At 37.1% G+C, this 18,311-nt stretch overlaps 3 protein-coding genes across 3 annotated transcripts; 2 read left to right on the top strand and 1 right to left on the bottom strand.

Moving 5' to 3' along the window:
• The first annotated feature begins 2,018 nt into the window (after positions 1-2,018).
• LOC126633517 (thaumatin-like protein 1) lies at positions 2,019-3,798 on the top strand. The gene is made up of 3 exons (XM_050304129.1): positions 2,019-2,355; positions 2,445-3,120; positions 3,333-3,798. Exons 1-3 carry the CDS (start codon positions 2,283-2,285, stop codon positions 3,571-3,573), a joined length of 990 nt encoding a protein of 329 aa, XP_050160086.1. The 5' UTR covers positions 2,019-2,282; the 3' UTR covers positions 3,574-3,798.
• A 1,772-nt stretch (positions 3,799-5,570) lies between these two features.
• LOC126633516 (endoplasmin homolog) lies at positions 5,571-10,112 on the bottom strand. The gene is made up of 15 exons (XM_050304128.1): positions 9,945-10,112; positions 9,664-9,784; positions 9,421-9,574; positions 9,250-9,330; positions 9,045-9,156; positions 8,821-8,947; positions 8,575-8,713; positions 8,176-8,293; positions 7,824-8,023; positions 7,493-7,708; positions 7,242-7,407; positions 6,930-7,068; positions 6,671-6,821; positions 6,147-6,551; positions 5,571-6,029 (listed from the first exon to the last, which is right to left on the bottom strand). The coding sequence occupies exons 1-15, from the start codon at positions 10,009-10,011 to the stop codon at positions 5,769-5,771; spliced, it is 2,457 nt and encodes an 818-aa protein (XP_050160085.1). The 5' UTR covers positions 10,012-10,112; the 3' UTR covers positions 5,571-5,768.
• A 5,224-nt stretch (positions 10,113-15,336) lies between these two features.
• LOC126632401 (uncharacterized) lies at positions 15,337-16,000 on the top strand. The gene has a single exon (XM_050302806.1). It carries the CDS (start codon positions 15,424-15,426, stop codon positions 15,760-15,762), a length of 339 nt encoding a protein of 112 aa, XP_050158763.1. The 5' UTR covers positions 15,337-15,423; the 3' UTR covers positions 15,763-16,000.
• The last annotated feature ends 2,311 nt before the right edge of the window (positions 16,001-18,311 follow it).

Raw genomic sequence — 18,311 nt, 5'->3', positions numbered from 1 at the left:
GTATATTATGCAGTCAGTTTTTGTTTGGTACTGTTTATATTCAATTTTAAATAAAAAAACTACAATGATTTTCAACCGCACGATGTACGATGAACGAATGTGATTGGAGGATCTGGGAAAATAAACAATCCAAACACGTTTAAGCACTAATTAGTCAATTTCACTAACACCTTTTTATTAGGTAAATCGAAATTTGGTTTAGCAAAGATTTTCTTCTGGCATGTTAACTATCGACTACCTGATGCACTCTCTTTTCAATTTTATTCGGACTTGGAACTTGCAGCGTAACATAAACTTGCATAGATGAAGTTAATATCAATTATATAATTGCTGAATTTTTCTTATAAAAAACGAAATAAATTCTTTTGCATGGGCATGTACGTGCATGCTACATTGTAAATTCTTCTAACTTTTCCGATGAAAATGTTCTCTTCTAAGAAATCTCCATTTCTTTATGTGATTCGGTTCACTATCTGTGCTAAAACTTGTAAAATTAATTCTTAAAAATAAATTTCTACAAAAAGACCATTCAAATTTGAAACTACACAATCGTTGAATTAAAGATTTAGGGTTTCTTTAGAGAATCGTATTCGTCCACTTTTTTTACTATAAATAAATGTCTTAATAGTTTTGAATTTGTCAAACTTTTTGCAAATAAGATGATCTATGAATGATATTTTAAAATATAGACGTTCAGATAGTTAAAATATATTACATAGTGGATCTCACAAAAATGTGTCAAAAATGGTGTAAAAAACCCGACATATATATATCCTTTATGCATAAGGATCCCCATTTTTTTTTTCAAAAAATGGGAATTAGGTGTGGGCTCACTCCACAACGAACGTCAATGATCCGGACCGTTTATTTTGTAAGTCTTGATTCATAGATTATCCTTGCAAAAATTCAATTCAATCAGAAACCATTTGCTTATTTAATTATCAAGATAAAATTTCATTGTTTCTTATATAACAAAGCATCCATTAATTTCTTTGGACCCAATTAGATGTCTTAAACATTTCCGATTTGGTTAATATTTTGTAAGGATGATATATGAGATGCAACTTGAAAAATAGATGATTCAGATCGTTAAAGTTCGATGTAGTGTAGACCTCACAACTAATCCCTATTTTTATAAAAAAATGAAAATATGTTCCCTTAAAGATTTCCTATATATATATAAGATTTGAGCATCCAATTCCATGTAGAAATGTTGTCAACCCCATAGAAATTGAGGATGCTTCCCCCATTGATTGAATCATTGGATTTGGAAAACGATCGAAAAGCAAAGATTCTCAAGAAACATGTATATAATTTAGTGGTCGTAACACGTCTCTTAGGTGGAATTTGTTGATACTTGATACAAGAAAGGGATCCTCTTTGGATCCCTCCCTCTTAATTCACCAAATTAAGGGATTCGTGTCGTTAAAATTTGATCTAACAACTACCAACAAGGATCTATTTTAAAAGTTATAATAACTTCAACTGTTTTATCAAATTTCAATGGCACGAATCCTCTTATTTGATGGATTATAAGAAATGAATCAGGAGATGATCCCTTTCCCTAGGTACATACCAAATCAATAGATGCTCGATAGAATAAAGGAGAAGAGTAATTAACTATATAATCAAGTGCAACAAACATTAATTGTTTTCATCTTATTTTGTTTTGTTTTGCAAACTTGTTTATATATAATATGCGTGGCACTGAAACTTAAGCTTTTCTATTAAGCAATATTGTATTTTATAAATTATATAATATAATTCCACATTCACATACAATAATAAAGTTCATCTCTTCTAGAGTGTCACGTTGAACAAAATTATTGATCTAAGAAACATAGAAATTGTAAGTGTCTGGTATTTAAATAGAAAAACACAAAAAAAAAAATTATTTATTCTATTTCTATTATGATATATAAAGTATCCCTTGAATACTCGGTACTTGAAAAAGTCTGTCGACTGAGAGACAGCACTATATCATATATAGGATTTTGTTATTTCCCTTTGCAGAACTTTCCCTCAGATTGAGTGTTTGACCTACGCAAGTGACATGGCTCATATAATTTTTTTCATCACACAACCCACCATCTTTATATTTATAAGCACTCACATGCAAACCAAAACACCAAGCAATCACAGCCTCCACAAAATCAACTCAAAAATTTCATCACCACCAAATTCTATTTCTCCTGCATTAACTAGTAAATCTTCTGGGGAATGCAAGCATCCATACTTCAGTACACAAAGATCCAATCATCCGTACGTATTCTTCAAGATATATGGATCTGATGGCCTTTTTCCATTATTCTCCTCTTCACATCACTCTAATTTTGTTTGCAATTTGCTGCAAAGGTATGTAAACAAATCAGTTCTGCAGTTAATTAATTTCCTAAAAAATTATCATTCAAATTTGAAATAAATATAAACCAAATATGTTGCAGGAATATCAGGAGCTACATTTACAATGATGAACAAGTGCGACTACACAGTATGGCCGGGAATTCTATCCAATGCGGGGACTACCAGTTTAGACAGCACCGGCCTTGAGCTCCAACCGGGCGGCTCACGTTCCTTTCAATCTCCACCTAACTGGTCCGGCCGGTTCTGGGGTCGAACAGGCTGCAACTTTGACCCCACAACCGGGGCTGGCACCTGTGCCACCGCCGACTGTGGCTCCAACCAGATGGAATGCAATGGTGCAGGTGCAACCCCGCCCGCTACTCTGGCTGAGTTCACAATTGGCGGCTCTGACAACCAGGACTTCTATGATGTCAGCTTAGTTGACGGATACAATTTGCCCATGATGGTGGAACCTAGCGGCGGTTCCGGTAATTGTTTGTCGACCGGGTGCGCCACCGACTTGAACCAACGGTGCCCCGCTGAGTTGCAGTTCGGGAACGGCGCGGCGTGTAAGAGTGCGTGCGAGGCGTTTGGGAGCCCGGAATACTGCTGCAACGGCGCGTTTGCTACGCCGGACACGTGCAAGCCGTCGGTGTACTCGGAGATGTTTAAGTCGGCATGTCCGAGATCGTATAGCTACGCGTACGACGATGCCACGAGTACGTTTACATGTAGTGGAGCTGATTACACCATAACCTTCTGCCCTTCTACTACAAGGTAAGGATCATATGGATTATCACAATTCACTCAGAGCAAAAATCTTTAATTTTTCTTCATTCTTTTCATTAATTTTATCTTTTTTTTGTTATATAAACTTTAATGAAATAATTTAATCTAAAAACAATGAGTAATTTGACTCTTTATAAATTATAATTACGTTTTCGTCACTTTAATTTAACTTTATATATGTTGTGTATATATACATGCAGTCAAAAATCGGCAACAGATACATCAACAAGCACGACAAGCACAACAAATACCGGGTCAGGTTCCCGAGGTGGGAGTGGGACGACGGCCGGGGAGCTGCCGACGGTGGCAGGAAAAAGTAATCCGTCATGGTTACCAAACTTTTACACCGGAGACTCGTCCAAGACCATCTCTTCTGCTGCTCTTCACTATACGTTGGTTGCTTCGGCTGCCATTGTCTACCTTATCTCCTTGCCTTATTGATCGTACGATGCACTACTGCACATGGATCCTCAATGGCTGGATCAAGACACGTGTATAGATTAATTATATATATATATTAATTAGCGTATTCAATACTTTCTCTGAACAATTTTGTAATTAAGTTGATTAGTGTTACTCGGCATCAAAGAAAAAGCTTTTTGAGATTGAGGCAATGTCATTAATTATATATTAAAATTGATTTAAATGGAGATTACATTAGTAAAAGTGTTTGCTTATCTTTGAATCTAAGGAAATGTAATTTGGTTGGTGACCTGTAAAATAAAACGAACTTTGCTGGAATCACAAGCTTTGGTAGGTCTGGACATTTATGCCCCCGTCAGTCTCAATGGATTGTAATCATTATTTCTTGCAAATGATTTCGTCTTCCTCCTAAGAATCTTGTTGAGATTCGAAAATGAACAATGCTACTTGTTAACACTCAATTCAAATTTGGGAGTTTAAAAAAGATTAGTGTGGTCGGTCTTTGATGGGCTCCGGATAGAAACAATTCAAACAACAAGAACTTAACAACAAGAGTTAAATGGTTCACCCTAAAAACTAGGCTACATCCACTGAGGTGCTCAGATATATTAATTGAATGTTATACTAAGCGCTTGGTATAATCTAGTCTCTTTTTTATTTCCTTTTTGTCCGACTCGTTATAATTGGTACTCAACCCTCTTATATAGGCCCTTAGTGAGTCCCAAAAGTCTCTAGACTTGAATCTTCCACCGGCTTCGAATTTAATGAACCAAGTATATAGACGTGACCTTCTAGCTGCCCCTCCGTTCTTTAGTTGAAGTCCACTTGCATGTTTTATTGGGCTAAAGAGTACCGAGCGCCTTGCTCGTCCTTGAGGTTCGAGGATACCCATGCCCAAGTGCTTGAACAATTAGCCTCTATGTCCCTTCATGGGCTTTTGCTCTCACCAATGACCAACACGTGGCTTGGGGTTGATGTCCAAGTAGGCATGTCCCTGTACTTCATGCCATAAAGTTTTCAATATGCCAACTTGCTGCCAGCAGTCGGAAAATACTTTATGAGAAGGTGCTCACTTCATCACTAACAGGCAAGCCCTATCGTTGAGCGGTCATCCATAGCGATCAGGGTTGTCACTTTCTAATCCCATGGGGCCTTGGTCTCCCCTTCCTTTTTTGGGCCTTGGTTTTCCTTTCTTCTTTGTCCTTTTGGGCATTGGCCTTCCTTTCTTTTTGTAGATCTTCAGAACATCTTTAAAGAAGATGTCAAATTTTAAACATAAAATTTAAATTTGACAGTCTATGTGGCATTTTGACATCTTTTAAAGTTTTACTCTCCATCCAATATGTCAAATTAAATTATTACTTTATTATATTACAAAATAAATTATTAAACAAATAAAAATTTAATTAAAGACATTTAATACTTACTAAATCAGGAATGTTCATCAAATGCACCAAAGAGGCATGAATGCTCGGTTCAAACCAAGCATTCATTGTAATAATGATTAAACTAACAAAAAATTAATAAAAAGCATTAACAATTAATTTTGAAGCTACTGTCAAATTTGACAACAACTCTCTTGTTGTCAAATCATGTCATTGCCACATAAGATTTGACATTTCGGTTGAAGAACATTAGTGTGGTTTTTTTTTTTTACTGTTATATAACTTATGTAGACATTTTGACATCTCATTTGGAGATGCTCTTGTTGGGCTTCTCTTAAGCCTTTCACTATTTTAGGGGCCAAAAAGAAGCCACTCCGTTATAGTTTATTCTGGTGGCTGATTTGGTCGTATGGCTATTTCTTTGAAAAATCAATCTAATTCTTAAGATCCAGAAAAACTAATTTGTGCCAATGACCGAAAATTTGGGTGGGACAGTCTAATCATCGAAGTTATGCCACTCTCACATTTATTAGGAGATTGGCATGTATTTTGGTCCCCTACCGAACGCACGCCATTCCTATCATGTGTGATAACTATCATAGTCAAGCAACAATAAATAACCAAGAAAAAGAAACAGAAACAGAAGATTGAACATTGTAATTGCAAGGAAAATACATCACGGCATTGATTAGTCTCTGCAATTCATCACTTAGATGCTGGAGACAAAATTCTGGTTTATATGATTACAGTAACTCTATTCAACCTAACGTCTTAACTAAACCAAACGGAATCACATAACTGCAAAGAATTCCCGCTTCTCAAGTCAACCTACAACTCGTCCTTAAGTGAATCAGCATCGATCTCAGCCTCAGCCTCGGGGGTAGCTGCAGCTTCGTTTGCAGCAGTTTCTGTCTCAACTTCTTCGGCATCATCTTCCTCCTCAACTTCAACGTCAGGGTTGATGTTTAGGCTAGACTTCACTGAACTGTAGATGCGGGAAGCAAAGTCCTTAGGGTCTGGAAGATTGAAGCCGCTCTCCATGAGTGCGGTCTGGTAAATAAGCTGCGCTGTCAGCTTCACACTCTCATCCTGAAGAGCAAACAAATAATTGCGTAAGATAAACCACATTCGTCAGCAATTCTACAGATAAACCACATTCGTCAGCAATTCTACAGATAAACCACATTAAAGAAGTTTAGAACATACCTCGGCGTTCTTTACTACTCTCTCGCGGAGCTCCTTGATGATTGGGTGCCTTGGGTTAATCTCAAGTATCCTCTTGCCACGCATGTATCCTTGCTTGTTAGCGTCTGATAATGTCTGAGACTGCATGATCCTCTCCATGTTTGCACTCCAACCATACTTTGATGTCACAACCACACAAGGGGTGTCGGCCAAACGGTTGGACAGCTTTACATCATCCACATTGTCGCTGGCAAGAGCACTCTTCCACCATTTAGTGAGCTCCTTGTATGATTCCTTGAGTTCCTTGTCCTTTGAGTCTTTGCCGAGTTTCAAGCCCTCCTTTGACACGTTCTGGAATTTCTTGTCTTCATAGTCCATCAAGTATTGCATCAGATATTCGTCAACTGGATCTGTGAAGAAAATAACCTGCAACAATACAAGTGAAGAGGTAAATAACATACAAAACATGCCATTTCATGACTGAAAGTAACAAAACAAAAAAAAGCCAGAAAAGAACTAAAAGAATTGGAGATTTTCGTATTTACCTCAAAGTTTTTCTTCTTAAGCCGCTCGAGGAATGGAGATTTTTCCAATTGTTCCTTGCTGGCTCCAGTAATGTAGAATATGTCCTTCTGCCCAGATTTCATCCTTGAAATGTACTGATCTAGTGAAGTCAATTTGCCATCTGACTTGGTGCTGCAAGAGAATTCAAAGTAGTCATTCAACCACATGAAGACGACTATAAAGATGTACTATGCTGTCAATAAAACTAAACATAAATAGTAACATAAAAATTATAAATACCTCTCGAATCTTAGGAGTTTTGCCAAACGATTCCTGTTAGCCGCATCTTCAATGATACCAAGTTTAATGGACTTGCCGAATTCATTCCAGAATCTTGTGTATTGGCCTCTCTTCTCGTCATCCTCACTTTTTTCAACCTCTGTTTTCACATCAAAATTCAAGAAGCAAAAGTGATCAATTAATGAAAAACAAAACTCCTTTTAAGTTTTCAGTTTTCAAGTGATGGAACTGATGTAAGCGAGTCCAGACTGCGGTCATTATGACATCTATACTATACAGCAATTAATATGTTCAGATTGAATACTTCCATACCTTTGTTGTCTTTGTCACTGGACTCATCAGGATCTTCCTCAGCAAGTTTACGGATCATATCAAGAGCTTTGCGGATAAGTTTCTTCTTGATGGTCTTCAAACTGCTATGTTGTTGAAGCATTTCTCGGGATACATTGAGTGGCAAGGTGTCGGAATCAACAAGACCCTGTTTGAAAAATCATCAATGTAAAATCCAGTTTGAGGCTAGCATGTATAAAACCAATCCCATAAACCTGATTGCAAGAACTTACCAACAAAAAGTTTAGATACTTTGGCAAGAGCTCATCAAATTCATCTGATATGAAAACCCTTCTAACATACAACTTCAGGTTGGATTTATTGGCATTGTAATAGCTCTCGTATAAATCATGAGGAGCCTTAGGAGGCACAAACAGGACAGCCTTGAATTCCACATCACCTTCAGCAGTAAAGTGGCTCCATGATAAAGGCTTCTCATCACCGAAATCCTGTTGAACAATATATGTGTCATTGATGAATACAGAGTATAAAAGGTGATTTAGATTCCAAAATAACATTCGACAAGGTCAAGCAACCATCATATGTATCATATACAAAAGTTACCTTGGCGAGAGAGTGATAGAATTTGGTGTACTCTTCATCGGTCACTTCCTTCGGACTGCGTAACCATATAGCTTTAACATCATTAAGAAGTTCCCATTCATAAGTAGTTTCTTTTTTTGTCTTTGTCTTTGGTTTCTTCTCAGCATCTTCATCTTCATCTTCGCCTTTTTCAGTTTCCTCTTCGCTTTTCTCAGTTTCAGCTGTTCACAATTGTTGAGTGCAGGGAGGAAACAATATGTGAGAATTTGTATCAAAATATATGAAACTACGCATATATTAGGAATTAACATCTTTTTTAAGTACTAGATTTTAAAAGTAAATTTGAAAAAGGAGTTTGAACACGGCTGCATACATGATTCCTCTTCATCATTGGACTCATCCTCATCAGCAGGAACCTCCACATCTACCTCTTTGCTTGCCCACAAACGGATGGGGAAGTTGATAAATTCAGAATATTTCTTCACCAACTCCTGAAAAACAAAACAATAAGTAAGTTATCATGAACCATCATTTTAACATAACCACTACATTATAATTAATGTGTAGAACTATCATTATCTTCTTTACGTGGCAGAATGTTTGGCCGTTAAACAAAAACAAGAAAAATGCAGAACGTTACTGATTCTAATAGGATTGAATAAGAAAGGGATAAATTGTTTGTACTAAAAAATAAGGGAACCAACGTGAGCACAAATCGAAATAAAACCAAGTAATCACTGGTTAGAAGTCCCAAATGGGGGAAACCACTCACTTTTAGTTTGCTCTCTTCCAAATACTCCCCTGCTTCCTCTCTAAGGTGCAGTCTAATTTCAGTACCACGTCCTAGTGGCTCATTTTCTGTATCCTCAGCGACTACGAATGACCCATCAGCCTTTGACTCCCAAATATGCCTGAAGCACAAGAAATTTACATTGTCAACATTAAACAGTTAAGTATCCCCTAAAAAACCTGTTAGCATAAAAAATGAACGAAAGAGTAACTTGTTATAAACCCTTACTGTTTATCATCATTGTGTTTGCTGATGACTTCCACATTATCGGCAACCAAGTACACAGAGTAGAACCCAACTCCAAACTGCCCAATAAGATTGAGATCGCCGCTAGTCTGCATCTTCTCCACAAAGGCTGCAAGCGTAAAATCAAAGTTCAATCAGTATAAAGTAGAAACAAACACTCAGTTCCACTCAAAATTTTGATCTCCAAATAAAAAACAAGCATGTACCTGAAGTTCCAGATTTAGCTATGGTTCCCAAGTTCTTGATTAAGTCTTCCTTTGTCATACCGATACCCCTATCGCGAATGGAGATAATTCTCTTCTCCTTGTCTAATTTAATCTACAAATTTTTCAAACCAGTGCGACAACGCTCTTAAACATATCATTTCGTATGCTTCATTAAGTGAAAAGCAAAGCAAGAACCACTACTTACCTGAATTTCGAGGTTAGTGTCATCGCCTTCGCCCAAAACATCCTTGTCCGTGAGGGCGAGGAATCTAATCTTGTCCAGTGCCTGAGATCGAAAAAAATTTCCGATTAGCAATCGAAATCATGTCAGGTCAACGATAAAACATTGATAGATAGATTAAAGTCAACGCGTTACATCGGAAGCATTGGAGATCAACTCCCTGAGGAAAATGTCCTTGTTGCTGTAGAGGGAGTGGATGATAATGTCCATCAACCGAGACACCTCCGCCTGGAACTCGAAGTGCTGCGCGTTGCTGCGCTGCGATCTCTTCGAGATTGACTCTGCCTCCCTAAAAATACCACAAGAAAAATGCATCTACTCAGAATCTAGGCCTTCGAATTTTTCGAGCTCGGATATTGGAAATAACAAAGATCTTACCTCTTGGCGACGTCGGAGTCGGTGGATAGCCCACTGGGAACAGCGCCGATCTTCTCCTCCACCTTCGGCGGATCTACGAGCTCGTCGGAATCAGCCTCCGCGTTGGCCTGTAATTTCCGACCTGAACAAACACAGATCACCAGAAAACCCTGATCAATTCAAAATCTCCAAATCGAAGTTCGATTTCAGAAACATTTACTCATAGCAATGCATCATTCACCATTCAACTAATCGAGATCTACACAGACGAAGAGAAATGCGAGCAGAAACCCTAGGCGTACCTTGATCGGGGAGGAGGGAGAGAAGGCAGAGCAGAAGCAGAACGGAAGGGATCGTCCACTTCCTCATCGTTGCGACTCCAAAACACTTCGAAGAAGAACAAGTTCTAGTAACTTCGCTCACTGAGATTTATCCGATTCAGTGTGTGCTGCTTGCCAGCATCTCCCACAGCTTCGGATTTTATATCTGGCTCCTGCCGTTTAGACGGGGGCAAGAGTCGTCTAACGGTGATTGGCTTGGTTTTGCCAGCGTGGACAAATCGATGGTCTCTGATTTGTTTGGGGAATATGTGGATGGTTTTTATTGGGCCTTCTCTATTTCCTTGACGTGGAGACGGGTCCACCGACGACTTGAGAATTCCAGTCTTGCTTTGACGGGTCAGATCAGAGCTTGTGCTACCACCGTGGATGATCGTAGGGCTGGTGTTTGCTGGTTAGACGTGGCAGTCTAGTATTGGCGCTTGTTTCGTCCTTGACGTGGAGAAATAATATAAAAAAACAGCTGTGGTTCTGATCTGCTTGAATTATCAAAGCCCAATTACGATTGGGCTGGGCCTCCATAATCTACACAACTAATAACCAATCTTCGGGAGTGATTCCAATTGACATCTGTTAGGTCATTAACATTAAGTTATGACGTAAAAAAGTATTAAAGAGGGTTTTTACTGTCGCATTATATATGGAGCTATGAGTCCCTGAATCCACCCCTTTTAATCAAGCAAATTTTAGAATCAAAGCCATTGATTTTGGGCATTTAAAGTTCCATAAATGACGGAAAAAATAAATTGTATTTGTCCACGTCATGAGTTAATCCTTGTGACCTTATCACTTAACATTGGTTACCTGACGAGCAGGGGCGGATTTACTAAGGGATCAAGGTGGTCTCGGGACCACCCGGAAGCTCAGATAAATGGTTGTGAAAACCTCCTAGAACCACCCAAGTCTGGGCAATGGTAGAGTAGAGCAGCAGCCGTGGCTGTTGCGCTGTGCAAAACTACAAGAGGAAGAAGAAAGGTATTTTTTTTAAATGATTTGGCCAAAACGACGTCGTTTTGAATCAAGTCATTAACAAAAAATTTAAAATCCACGAGAGAGCTTTCACGTAATAGCACTCACCATCTTTTATTAAAAAGTCAAACAATTTGAAATTTAATAAAAGCCCATGGCTTTTTATTAGTCTGCTTTCAATCAAATTCAACTTTATCAAATATAATATACCTAATTGTATGCCGCTCCTATTCCTCACGCCACCCAAGCCAGCAAACGCCATCAACAGCAATTTCAGAATTTCTATAAGTTTTCTAGTTTAGTTTAGTGTTAGTTTATACTTATTTTTAGCGTTAGTTCATACATATTTATTGTTAATTTGTTAGGATTTTTTTTTTAATTTTTTTTTAAAGAACACTAATTAAAAACAAAAGATAGAACAATGAATACATATATGTAAGGGTCTTTGATATTGGTTTTTGGTAAGGGTTTTTGATAAAAAATCAAACAATTACACACTAACGGGTTTTAAATTAAGTTCAACCTTATTCATTGTTAATTTTTTAGGATTTTTTCATATCTATTTTAGTGTTAGTGCATACATATTTATTGTTCGTTCATACATATTTATTGTTCATTCGTTAGGATTTTCTGATATTACTTGAAATGTGTTATAGTGTTTTTTTTTGTAGAAGATTGTGTTACAGTGTTAGTTCATACATATTTTTTGTCAAAGTTGTAGTTTGCCATTTATTTTTCTATGTTATTTTCATTTTTTTTTCTGGAACTTTTATATTAGGACCACCCATTGTTAAAATCCTGGATCCGCCATTGCTGACAAATGTCAATTATTAAAACATTAGGTAGTTATTTATAAAAATTTTAAAAGTTGAGATCAATTTGAATAAACCCCTAAAAATCAATTTGAATAAACCCCTAAAAATTGAGTATTTATCCGCACTTACTACTTGACCCTTTTTTTTCTTGAGAATTGTTATGCGTTTAAAATAGTCATCTTATTCTCATTCGTCTCTCCAATTTCATTAAGAAAAACTTTGTGATGATTTTTTTGGAATAATGAATTAAGTAGCTCCTTACCAGCCACTTAGTACTACGGTAAAATGATATTGCTTTTAACTTGTAAGTGAGAAGTCTTAAGTTCGATTTTCATCAAAGGTGAATTTGAATCACATTATTGCTAGCACATTATGAGACCAAACCTCACCCTTCCCTCCTAGTGTAAATAATATCGTACTTAAAAATATAAATAAAATTAAAAAAAAAAGGTAGCTCCTATTTATAATTAAAAAAAAAGAAGGTAGCTCCTCACCTCATCTTATAGTTTTTTCTTTTAAATGAAGGCACGTTCAAATTTAATACATGTTTTGAAAAAATAGAAAGAAAAAAATACAAACAAGCTTAGTTGTTTTGTGGGGGCGTTTGTTTGCCCTCACTAAACTTCCTTGGATTGGACTGGCTCATCTGGAATTGCTAGCCGGTGTTTGATGCGAACAAGGATTACCATTAATGAGACTACGTCGAACTCGCACCGACTAAGTCTTTCACTAGGTAGTCTTAGTGAGTAACCCCAATATGTATGGGATTGCTAGTCCTGTCCTCAAACCTGCTTTGTTTGCCCGTCGCGTCGTTTGCAAGCGTTCCTCTGCAACACCCTTTAATCACTGCTCAGATTTGAAACAAAGCTCCACCTATAGCCCAAACCTCAAAATCCAACCACAAAAGTAAAAAAAAATGAAAAAAATGAAAAAAAGCAAAAATATAACAACAACAAAATCCAACCCAAAATTCAAAATCCACCCATTGCCAGAAAATTATGAGAGGGCTTTGTAGGCGGAGAAGCCAACGCATGTATCAAAGGAAGGAGAGAGAGATCCGAAAATTTTTGGGAAAAAAAAAGGATGAGGAAGGTGGAAATGCTTAACAATGGCAAGAGGGTGAAGAGGATGAGCTTGTTTTGAAGGATTTGCGATGAACTTTACACCTGCGTTTTGCAGGAAAAATATGGAGGAAAGAATAAATGGGGAGGAGCCAGAGGGAGAAGAAAAGAAAAGATGGTTTTGGAGGGTAGTCTTTTTGGAGTAAAGTAAAAGGGGAATAAATATGCATTAAAAACATTAAATATTATTATATAAACATTAAATAATATAAAATATTACTATATATGCATGAATTAATATAATATTATAGTTTATTAATTATTCTGTTTTTTAGTCCGACACTGCACCAAACGTTTCACTAAGTTATTCCAGCTTAGTCTAGTCTAAGCCAATCCAGCTTAGTCCCTGAAACTAATCAAATCCGAGATAATCTGGTGCAACAAATGCATAGGGTATTAAAAAGAAAAAGAAATAATTCCAGTTTCTAGCTTCATCACTTTTGCTAATACACAACTTATGGATTATATAATTAGTTGTCAAATATTTTCAAAATCATAAATTGGAGTAACTACTTATCCCTAATTGATTTTTTCCCCATTCCTTGTCTTTCATAATTTCAATGCCTTAATTCATCTACTTAAAATAAGTAAATATGTCATATATTAATATTATTTCTAACAAACAATATTATCTACACTAAGGGGGAGGAGGTGGGCTTAACCTCACAATGAGCTAGCAATAATGTGGTTCAAATTTGCATTTGGCGATAATCAAACATATGACCTCTCACTTACAAGTGAAGAGGAATACTACTAGACCGTAATACTAAATAGTCATATATTAACAATTAATTGGATGTATTATGGGTTCGATTTATAGCGCTGATAAATTACACAATTGTGACTGAAGTGAACTGTCGTAATAAAGCCACTAGCAAACCTTTTAAGAAAAACATAATCAAATACAATACAAAAGTTTAGCCAAATATTTATGAGACACAATAAAACAGCTTTTATGTTTTATCAAATAATAAAAAACTTAGTCATTGTTTAATTAAATGAATGGAACTTGGCTGCTGAAAAATCAATAGCAGTTCCTGCTGCTCACCAATCACATATAGACACATGTTTAAGTGATTAATTTTTTTCAGTAGCTAAGTTCTTTCTTAATTAAAATAATTCCAGCCCTACATTATCTTTACAAAAAATACGTATGCTTTCGCGTTACGCCAAAGTTTCTTTTACGCCTTTAGGCTAGTTGGGGCTTATTTCTAATTAGCTCAACGAATGAGGCCATTGCCAAATTGCCCCCACACACTAACCTAGGCTTTAAATTTAATTGGTTAATATTTTATGAAATTGAATCCGATGTAGATGCAATGCTTTTGAGCCATTAGATCTCAAATCTTGGCTGCCTTTTATGCCTTTCGAGATTTATATCGTTTCATCGATCATGAAGCTTCAATTCGTTGCATCTGATTGGCCTCATCAACCATACTTTAGAACAAGGCATAGGACCATCGATCAAATTGGAATCCAATTTTCAGTTTTGGCCAATTACATTTGATTTTTATTAACATGTGAACATTGATAGATCCACAAAGTGTTTAATACGTTCTTATGTACTCTACACTAATGATGCAAGTAAAATTGTCTATTACGTTGACAGTCTTCATTAGTTGGACGTTTGATGAGCCACGATAGGTCGTTATTTTGACTTGCATATTTCATATACTTATCAGAGGAGAAAAATATCTATATCCATCATTGCCTTTTTAGTATGACGAAAGACTACTTACATATCTCATCTACTTACTAAATGCTCTGAAATCGTCATTGAGTTTTGAGTATGGTGAAAGATCACATACTAAGATTCTCCTTACCATCTCAATTTGATCCAACTTTTTGATCCAACTTAATAATTAAATTGGTGAGAAGGGAAAACTTCAAGCAACCGCAAGTCGCGAGTCTAGAAACACATACATCCAGCTTAATAATTAAATTGATCTCCTTTCAAGAAACGCCCAAAAACTAAAGATAAGCTCAAGATAGAAACATCAAGACTGTTTTTTTACGAGACAGTGTTCTAAATTGCTCAAATCAACTGAATTAATGATTAAATTCGAATGGAGGAAGATGGTACAATATTCTAATTAACTGACTTTGACGTATTTTTGTGTGTGATGGATTCTTAGGTCTAAACAAGAATAATGGGGTTTAGAAGATGAGGCAGTGTCATAATTAATTGACTTAACATAGAATTACATGTGACTGATTATTTGTTGTTTAACTGATAGTATTTAAATTTAGTGTTAAAAGATGATGCGGAATTTTAATCAACGGACCTAACCTCTATGTACATGAGATTGATCCTTATTTATTTACTTAAAAAACCCTCCAAAGTTCCAATAATTTCCTCCAAAGTAGTCAAGATTAGCGGTTAATAGAAGCAACCTTTGATTAAATCACTTAATTGTGGACCCCTTTAGTTTTTCTTTTAAATAGCCGCCACTCCACCCTAGACTTGTCAAAGAGAGGTCAAAGAGCTAAGTTGATCAGTGTCCCTCAAATTCTCAGAGCCCCACCCAGACCCAGCAGATGGCGGTTTCTGACGCGGTGGTTAGGAACTTGACGACGATTTACGTGGCGGTCATCGTCGCCATCAAGGCGTACGGGTTGGTGTTTGGGCAGAGCTTCGGTGGTGCCTTTGTGTTAATCCTCTCCACCTCCGTGGTGTGCCTTATCCTGTTCCTGACTCTGGCGTGGGACGTCTCCCGTAAAGCCACGTACGCAGTTTCGCGCGACGACAATCCTCCTCCCGTTGCTCATGAGACGTGCAAGGGTGGTATTTGCTGGCACGGCGTGCGCGTCCGATCGTCGGCTTCGGACGTCCGGTTTAGGCTCCCGCAACAAATCGGCTATGGAGGCTCTTCGTAAATTTGATAAATAACAGGGGGGGGAAATGAAAAAGAAAAGATTGAGGTGGGTGAAATCTCTCTTTCTTGGTCGTTGGTGTGTATGTATCTTGTTTATTTAGTAAATCTACTAACGCCAATACAGAGGTTTGCTTTTTGGATGGAGCGAGGGATATGATTGTAAATAAATAATTATTCCGGACAAGGTGATGATATTTAGCAATTTTGTGTTATAAATAAATTGGCCTCACTTTTGATTATTTAAAGTTCAAACGGTGTCTTTTGACTGAAAAGAGTTCAGACGGTGTGCTAACGAAGATTGGGTCTTTTTATTTATTTTTTAATAAATAATAGCGTTAATAGGTTAAATTATCAAATATCGAAAATAAAAACCGATGCATTCATATTATAAGAACCGATGCCCCGGCCGGTGAAGCCTAATGTCAGTATAAAAGGTGTCTTTTCGTGTTCTATATTGGCAGGCAAGGCATGCTAGGTTGCTAACTGAAATGAACGGAGCCGGATCCCCTCCTGAGCATGGGACCGAAGCCTGCTGAGCAACCCATCTAGGGCCTTGAAATCTGATCCAACAGCTACAAACAATGACCATTCTAAAAGTTATAATAATTACAATCGTTTGATCAAATTTCAAGGACCCAAATGGAATGCTTAGCAGACTCTGGTTCTCATGCTAATGAAAATGAACCAAACGCCGAACACAATTTTGTTGAAATGGTTGTTCTTAGTGGAGGATAGTCAACCTATTAATCATGAAGTGTAGTCACTCTCATTTTTGTGATCGGTGCTTTCGGCGGTGTTGTTGAAAGAAAACAGTTAGGGTTAGTTTCAGTGTTTTTTATTGTTTTTGGGTATTTAAGTTACTATTGAGGTTCTTTTTTTTGCTTGCGTGGTTATTTTATATGAGCTTCAATTTGTGTAATTAGTTGTGTTGTGGTAATAAAGTAACCTTTGACAAAAAAAAAAAAAAACGGTGAAAGTGGTTATTCAAAAAGGATATTTTAACGTCCAAGATATTGATAGGATACTATATTTTCTCAATATAAAGCAATGTTGGCTACCTGAGAAGGGAAAATCTGACTTGAGATTTTGAGCACAAAGACGGATAAACGCAAAATTTCAAATACAATGATAACAATGCTCTAAAGTCTAAAATACTTAAGTTACAAACCTCATTGTGGAGTAATAACATAATAGTCCATATATTTTATAGGTTGACAAAGAAATCTTATAAATTTAAAAATATTACACTTGCTTCCTATTTGCTAAATTATCAAGTCAATCGCTACTTTTGGCATGACAGTTTGTGAGTTGATGTTTTGTTTTTCGTATATTGAACTACACTATTGCTAGTCATCGTGAGACTAAACTCACATCTCTCCCTTTTATTATAAATAATATCGTTTGTTAAAAAAAACATTTATTATAATGTAGGGTAAAGTACAAAAAATTACCTCAATTATTGGTCTCACGACACTTTCATACCTCATCTTTTTAAAATGACAATGTCATATCTCATCTTACGAATTTGTGCCAATGTCATACCTCCGTCAATTTTTTTGTTAGTTTCTCTGTTAAGTGTTGACGTGGCTTTACTTAAATAGTGACGTGGCTTAAATAAATTAATTAAATATTAAAAAGTTAATTAAATATTAAAAACTAAAAAATTAAAATCATTTAATTTTTTTTTTACATGGGGACCCACCCCCTTTCCCCCTCATGTCTTCCCCAAATCCGATCCACCCCATTTATTCCCCATCGACCTCATTTCTCCTTTCTCTCATCTGTAACCCCACCCACCTTTCTCTCATCTGCAACTCGCACTCACCTTCCCTTCTCTCCTATTCATCGTCGACTCCATCCACCAATAACCATCACCTTCTTCCCCATTCTAACTGACGACATCGAAGTCGCCGATCTCTGGCACACCAACCTTACCTTTCTCCGGGTACCCACTCCCTCCATTGATCTCATCCCCTTCCTTACCAAACTACCCATATGGGTTCGAATACTTCTGCAAAATCTTGACAACCTTGTCGCCATATGATTGCCAAGTAATCGACTTCGTCATCGGGTTTGCAAAAGTTGAGGACCGCCTCTGCCACCTCCCTCTGCTTCCGCAGCCCAGCACCATCTTCAAGCCCAGCAAAACACAGCAGCAATCCAGCGCCCACCACCGCTGCCAAGTCTCTTGTGAATACAAATTGGGTTTTTTTTTCTGAGAAAAATTGAATGGTTTTGCTTTGTTTGGTTGCTCGAAAAATGTGGGAGAAAGGAAATGAATTTTTTTTTTATTTTGAAGGTTCCATTTTCTTAGAAAAGTGAGGTAAACTGGAAGATGGATTTTTGAACTTTTGTTAATGGTGTGTTCTCAGGATTGGTGGGTGCTTTGTTTTTTATGCATGCTTGTAGGTTAGAAATAGAGAGAACGGCGGAGGAAGAGAAGAGAGGCACCTGGTGGTAATGGGAGTGGCTAGTTTGGGGTGGGATCTGGGTTTGGGTTAGGGGAAGACGACAACCTCGTCGGCCCCGACCTTGACAGTTCTTCATCTC

This window comes from Malus sylvestris, chromosome 8 (assembly GCF_916048215.2).
Source record: "Malus sylvestris chromosome 8, drMalSylv7.2, whole genome shotgun sequence".
In the NCBI taxonomy this organism is placed as follows: Eukaryota; Viridiplantae; Streptophyta; class Magnoliopsida; order Rosales; family Rosaceae; genus Malus; species Malus sylvestris.
The sequence above is the reverse complement of the archived record's forward strand: the minus strand, read 5'-3'. Positions and strand labels throughout refer to the sequence as shown.

Bases quoted from the DNA above. Each gene is read 5' to 3' on its own strand.
- LOC126633517 (XM_050304129.1), top strand. From the start codon at position 2,283: ATGGATCTGATGGCCTTTTTCCATTATTCTCCTCTTCACATCACTCTA. The intron at 2,356-2,444 runs GTATGTAAACAA...AATATGTTGCAG, and splicing joins GTTTGCAATTTGCTGCAAAG to GAATATCAGGAGCTACATTT. The intron at 3,121-3,332 runs GTAAGGATCATA...ATATACATGCAG, and splicing joins TTCTGCCCTTCTACTACAAG to TCAAAAATCGGCAACAGATA.
- LOC126633516 (XM_050304128.1), bottom strand. From the start codon at position 10,011: ATGAGGAAGTGGACGATCCCTTCCGTTCTGCTTCTGCTCTGCCTTCTC. The intron at 7,408-7,492 runs GTAAGTTCTTGC...TTTTTCAAACAG, and splicing joins AGTATCTAAACTTTTTGTTG to GGTCTTGTTGATTCCGACAC. The intron at 6,822-6,929 runs GTATTTATAATT...ATTCTCTTGCAG, and splicing joins AAACTCCTAAGATTCGAGAG to CACCAAGTCAGATGGCAAAT.
- LOC126632401 (XM_050302806.1), top strand. From the start codon at position 15,424: ATGGCGGTTTCTGACGCGGTGGTTAGGAACTTGACGACGATTTACGTG.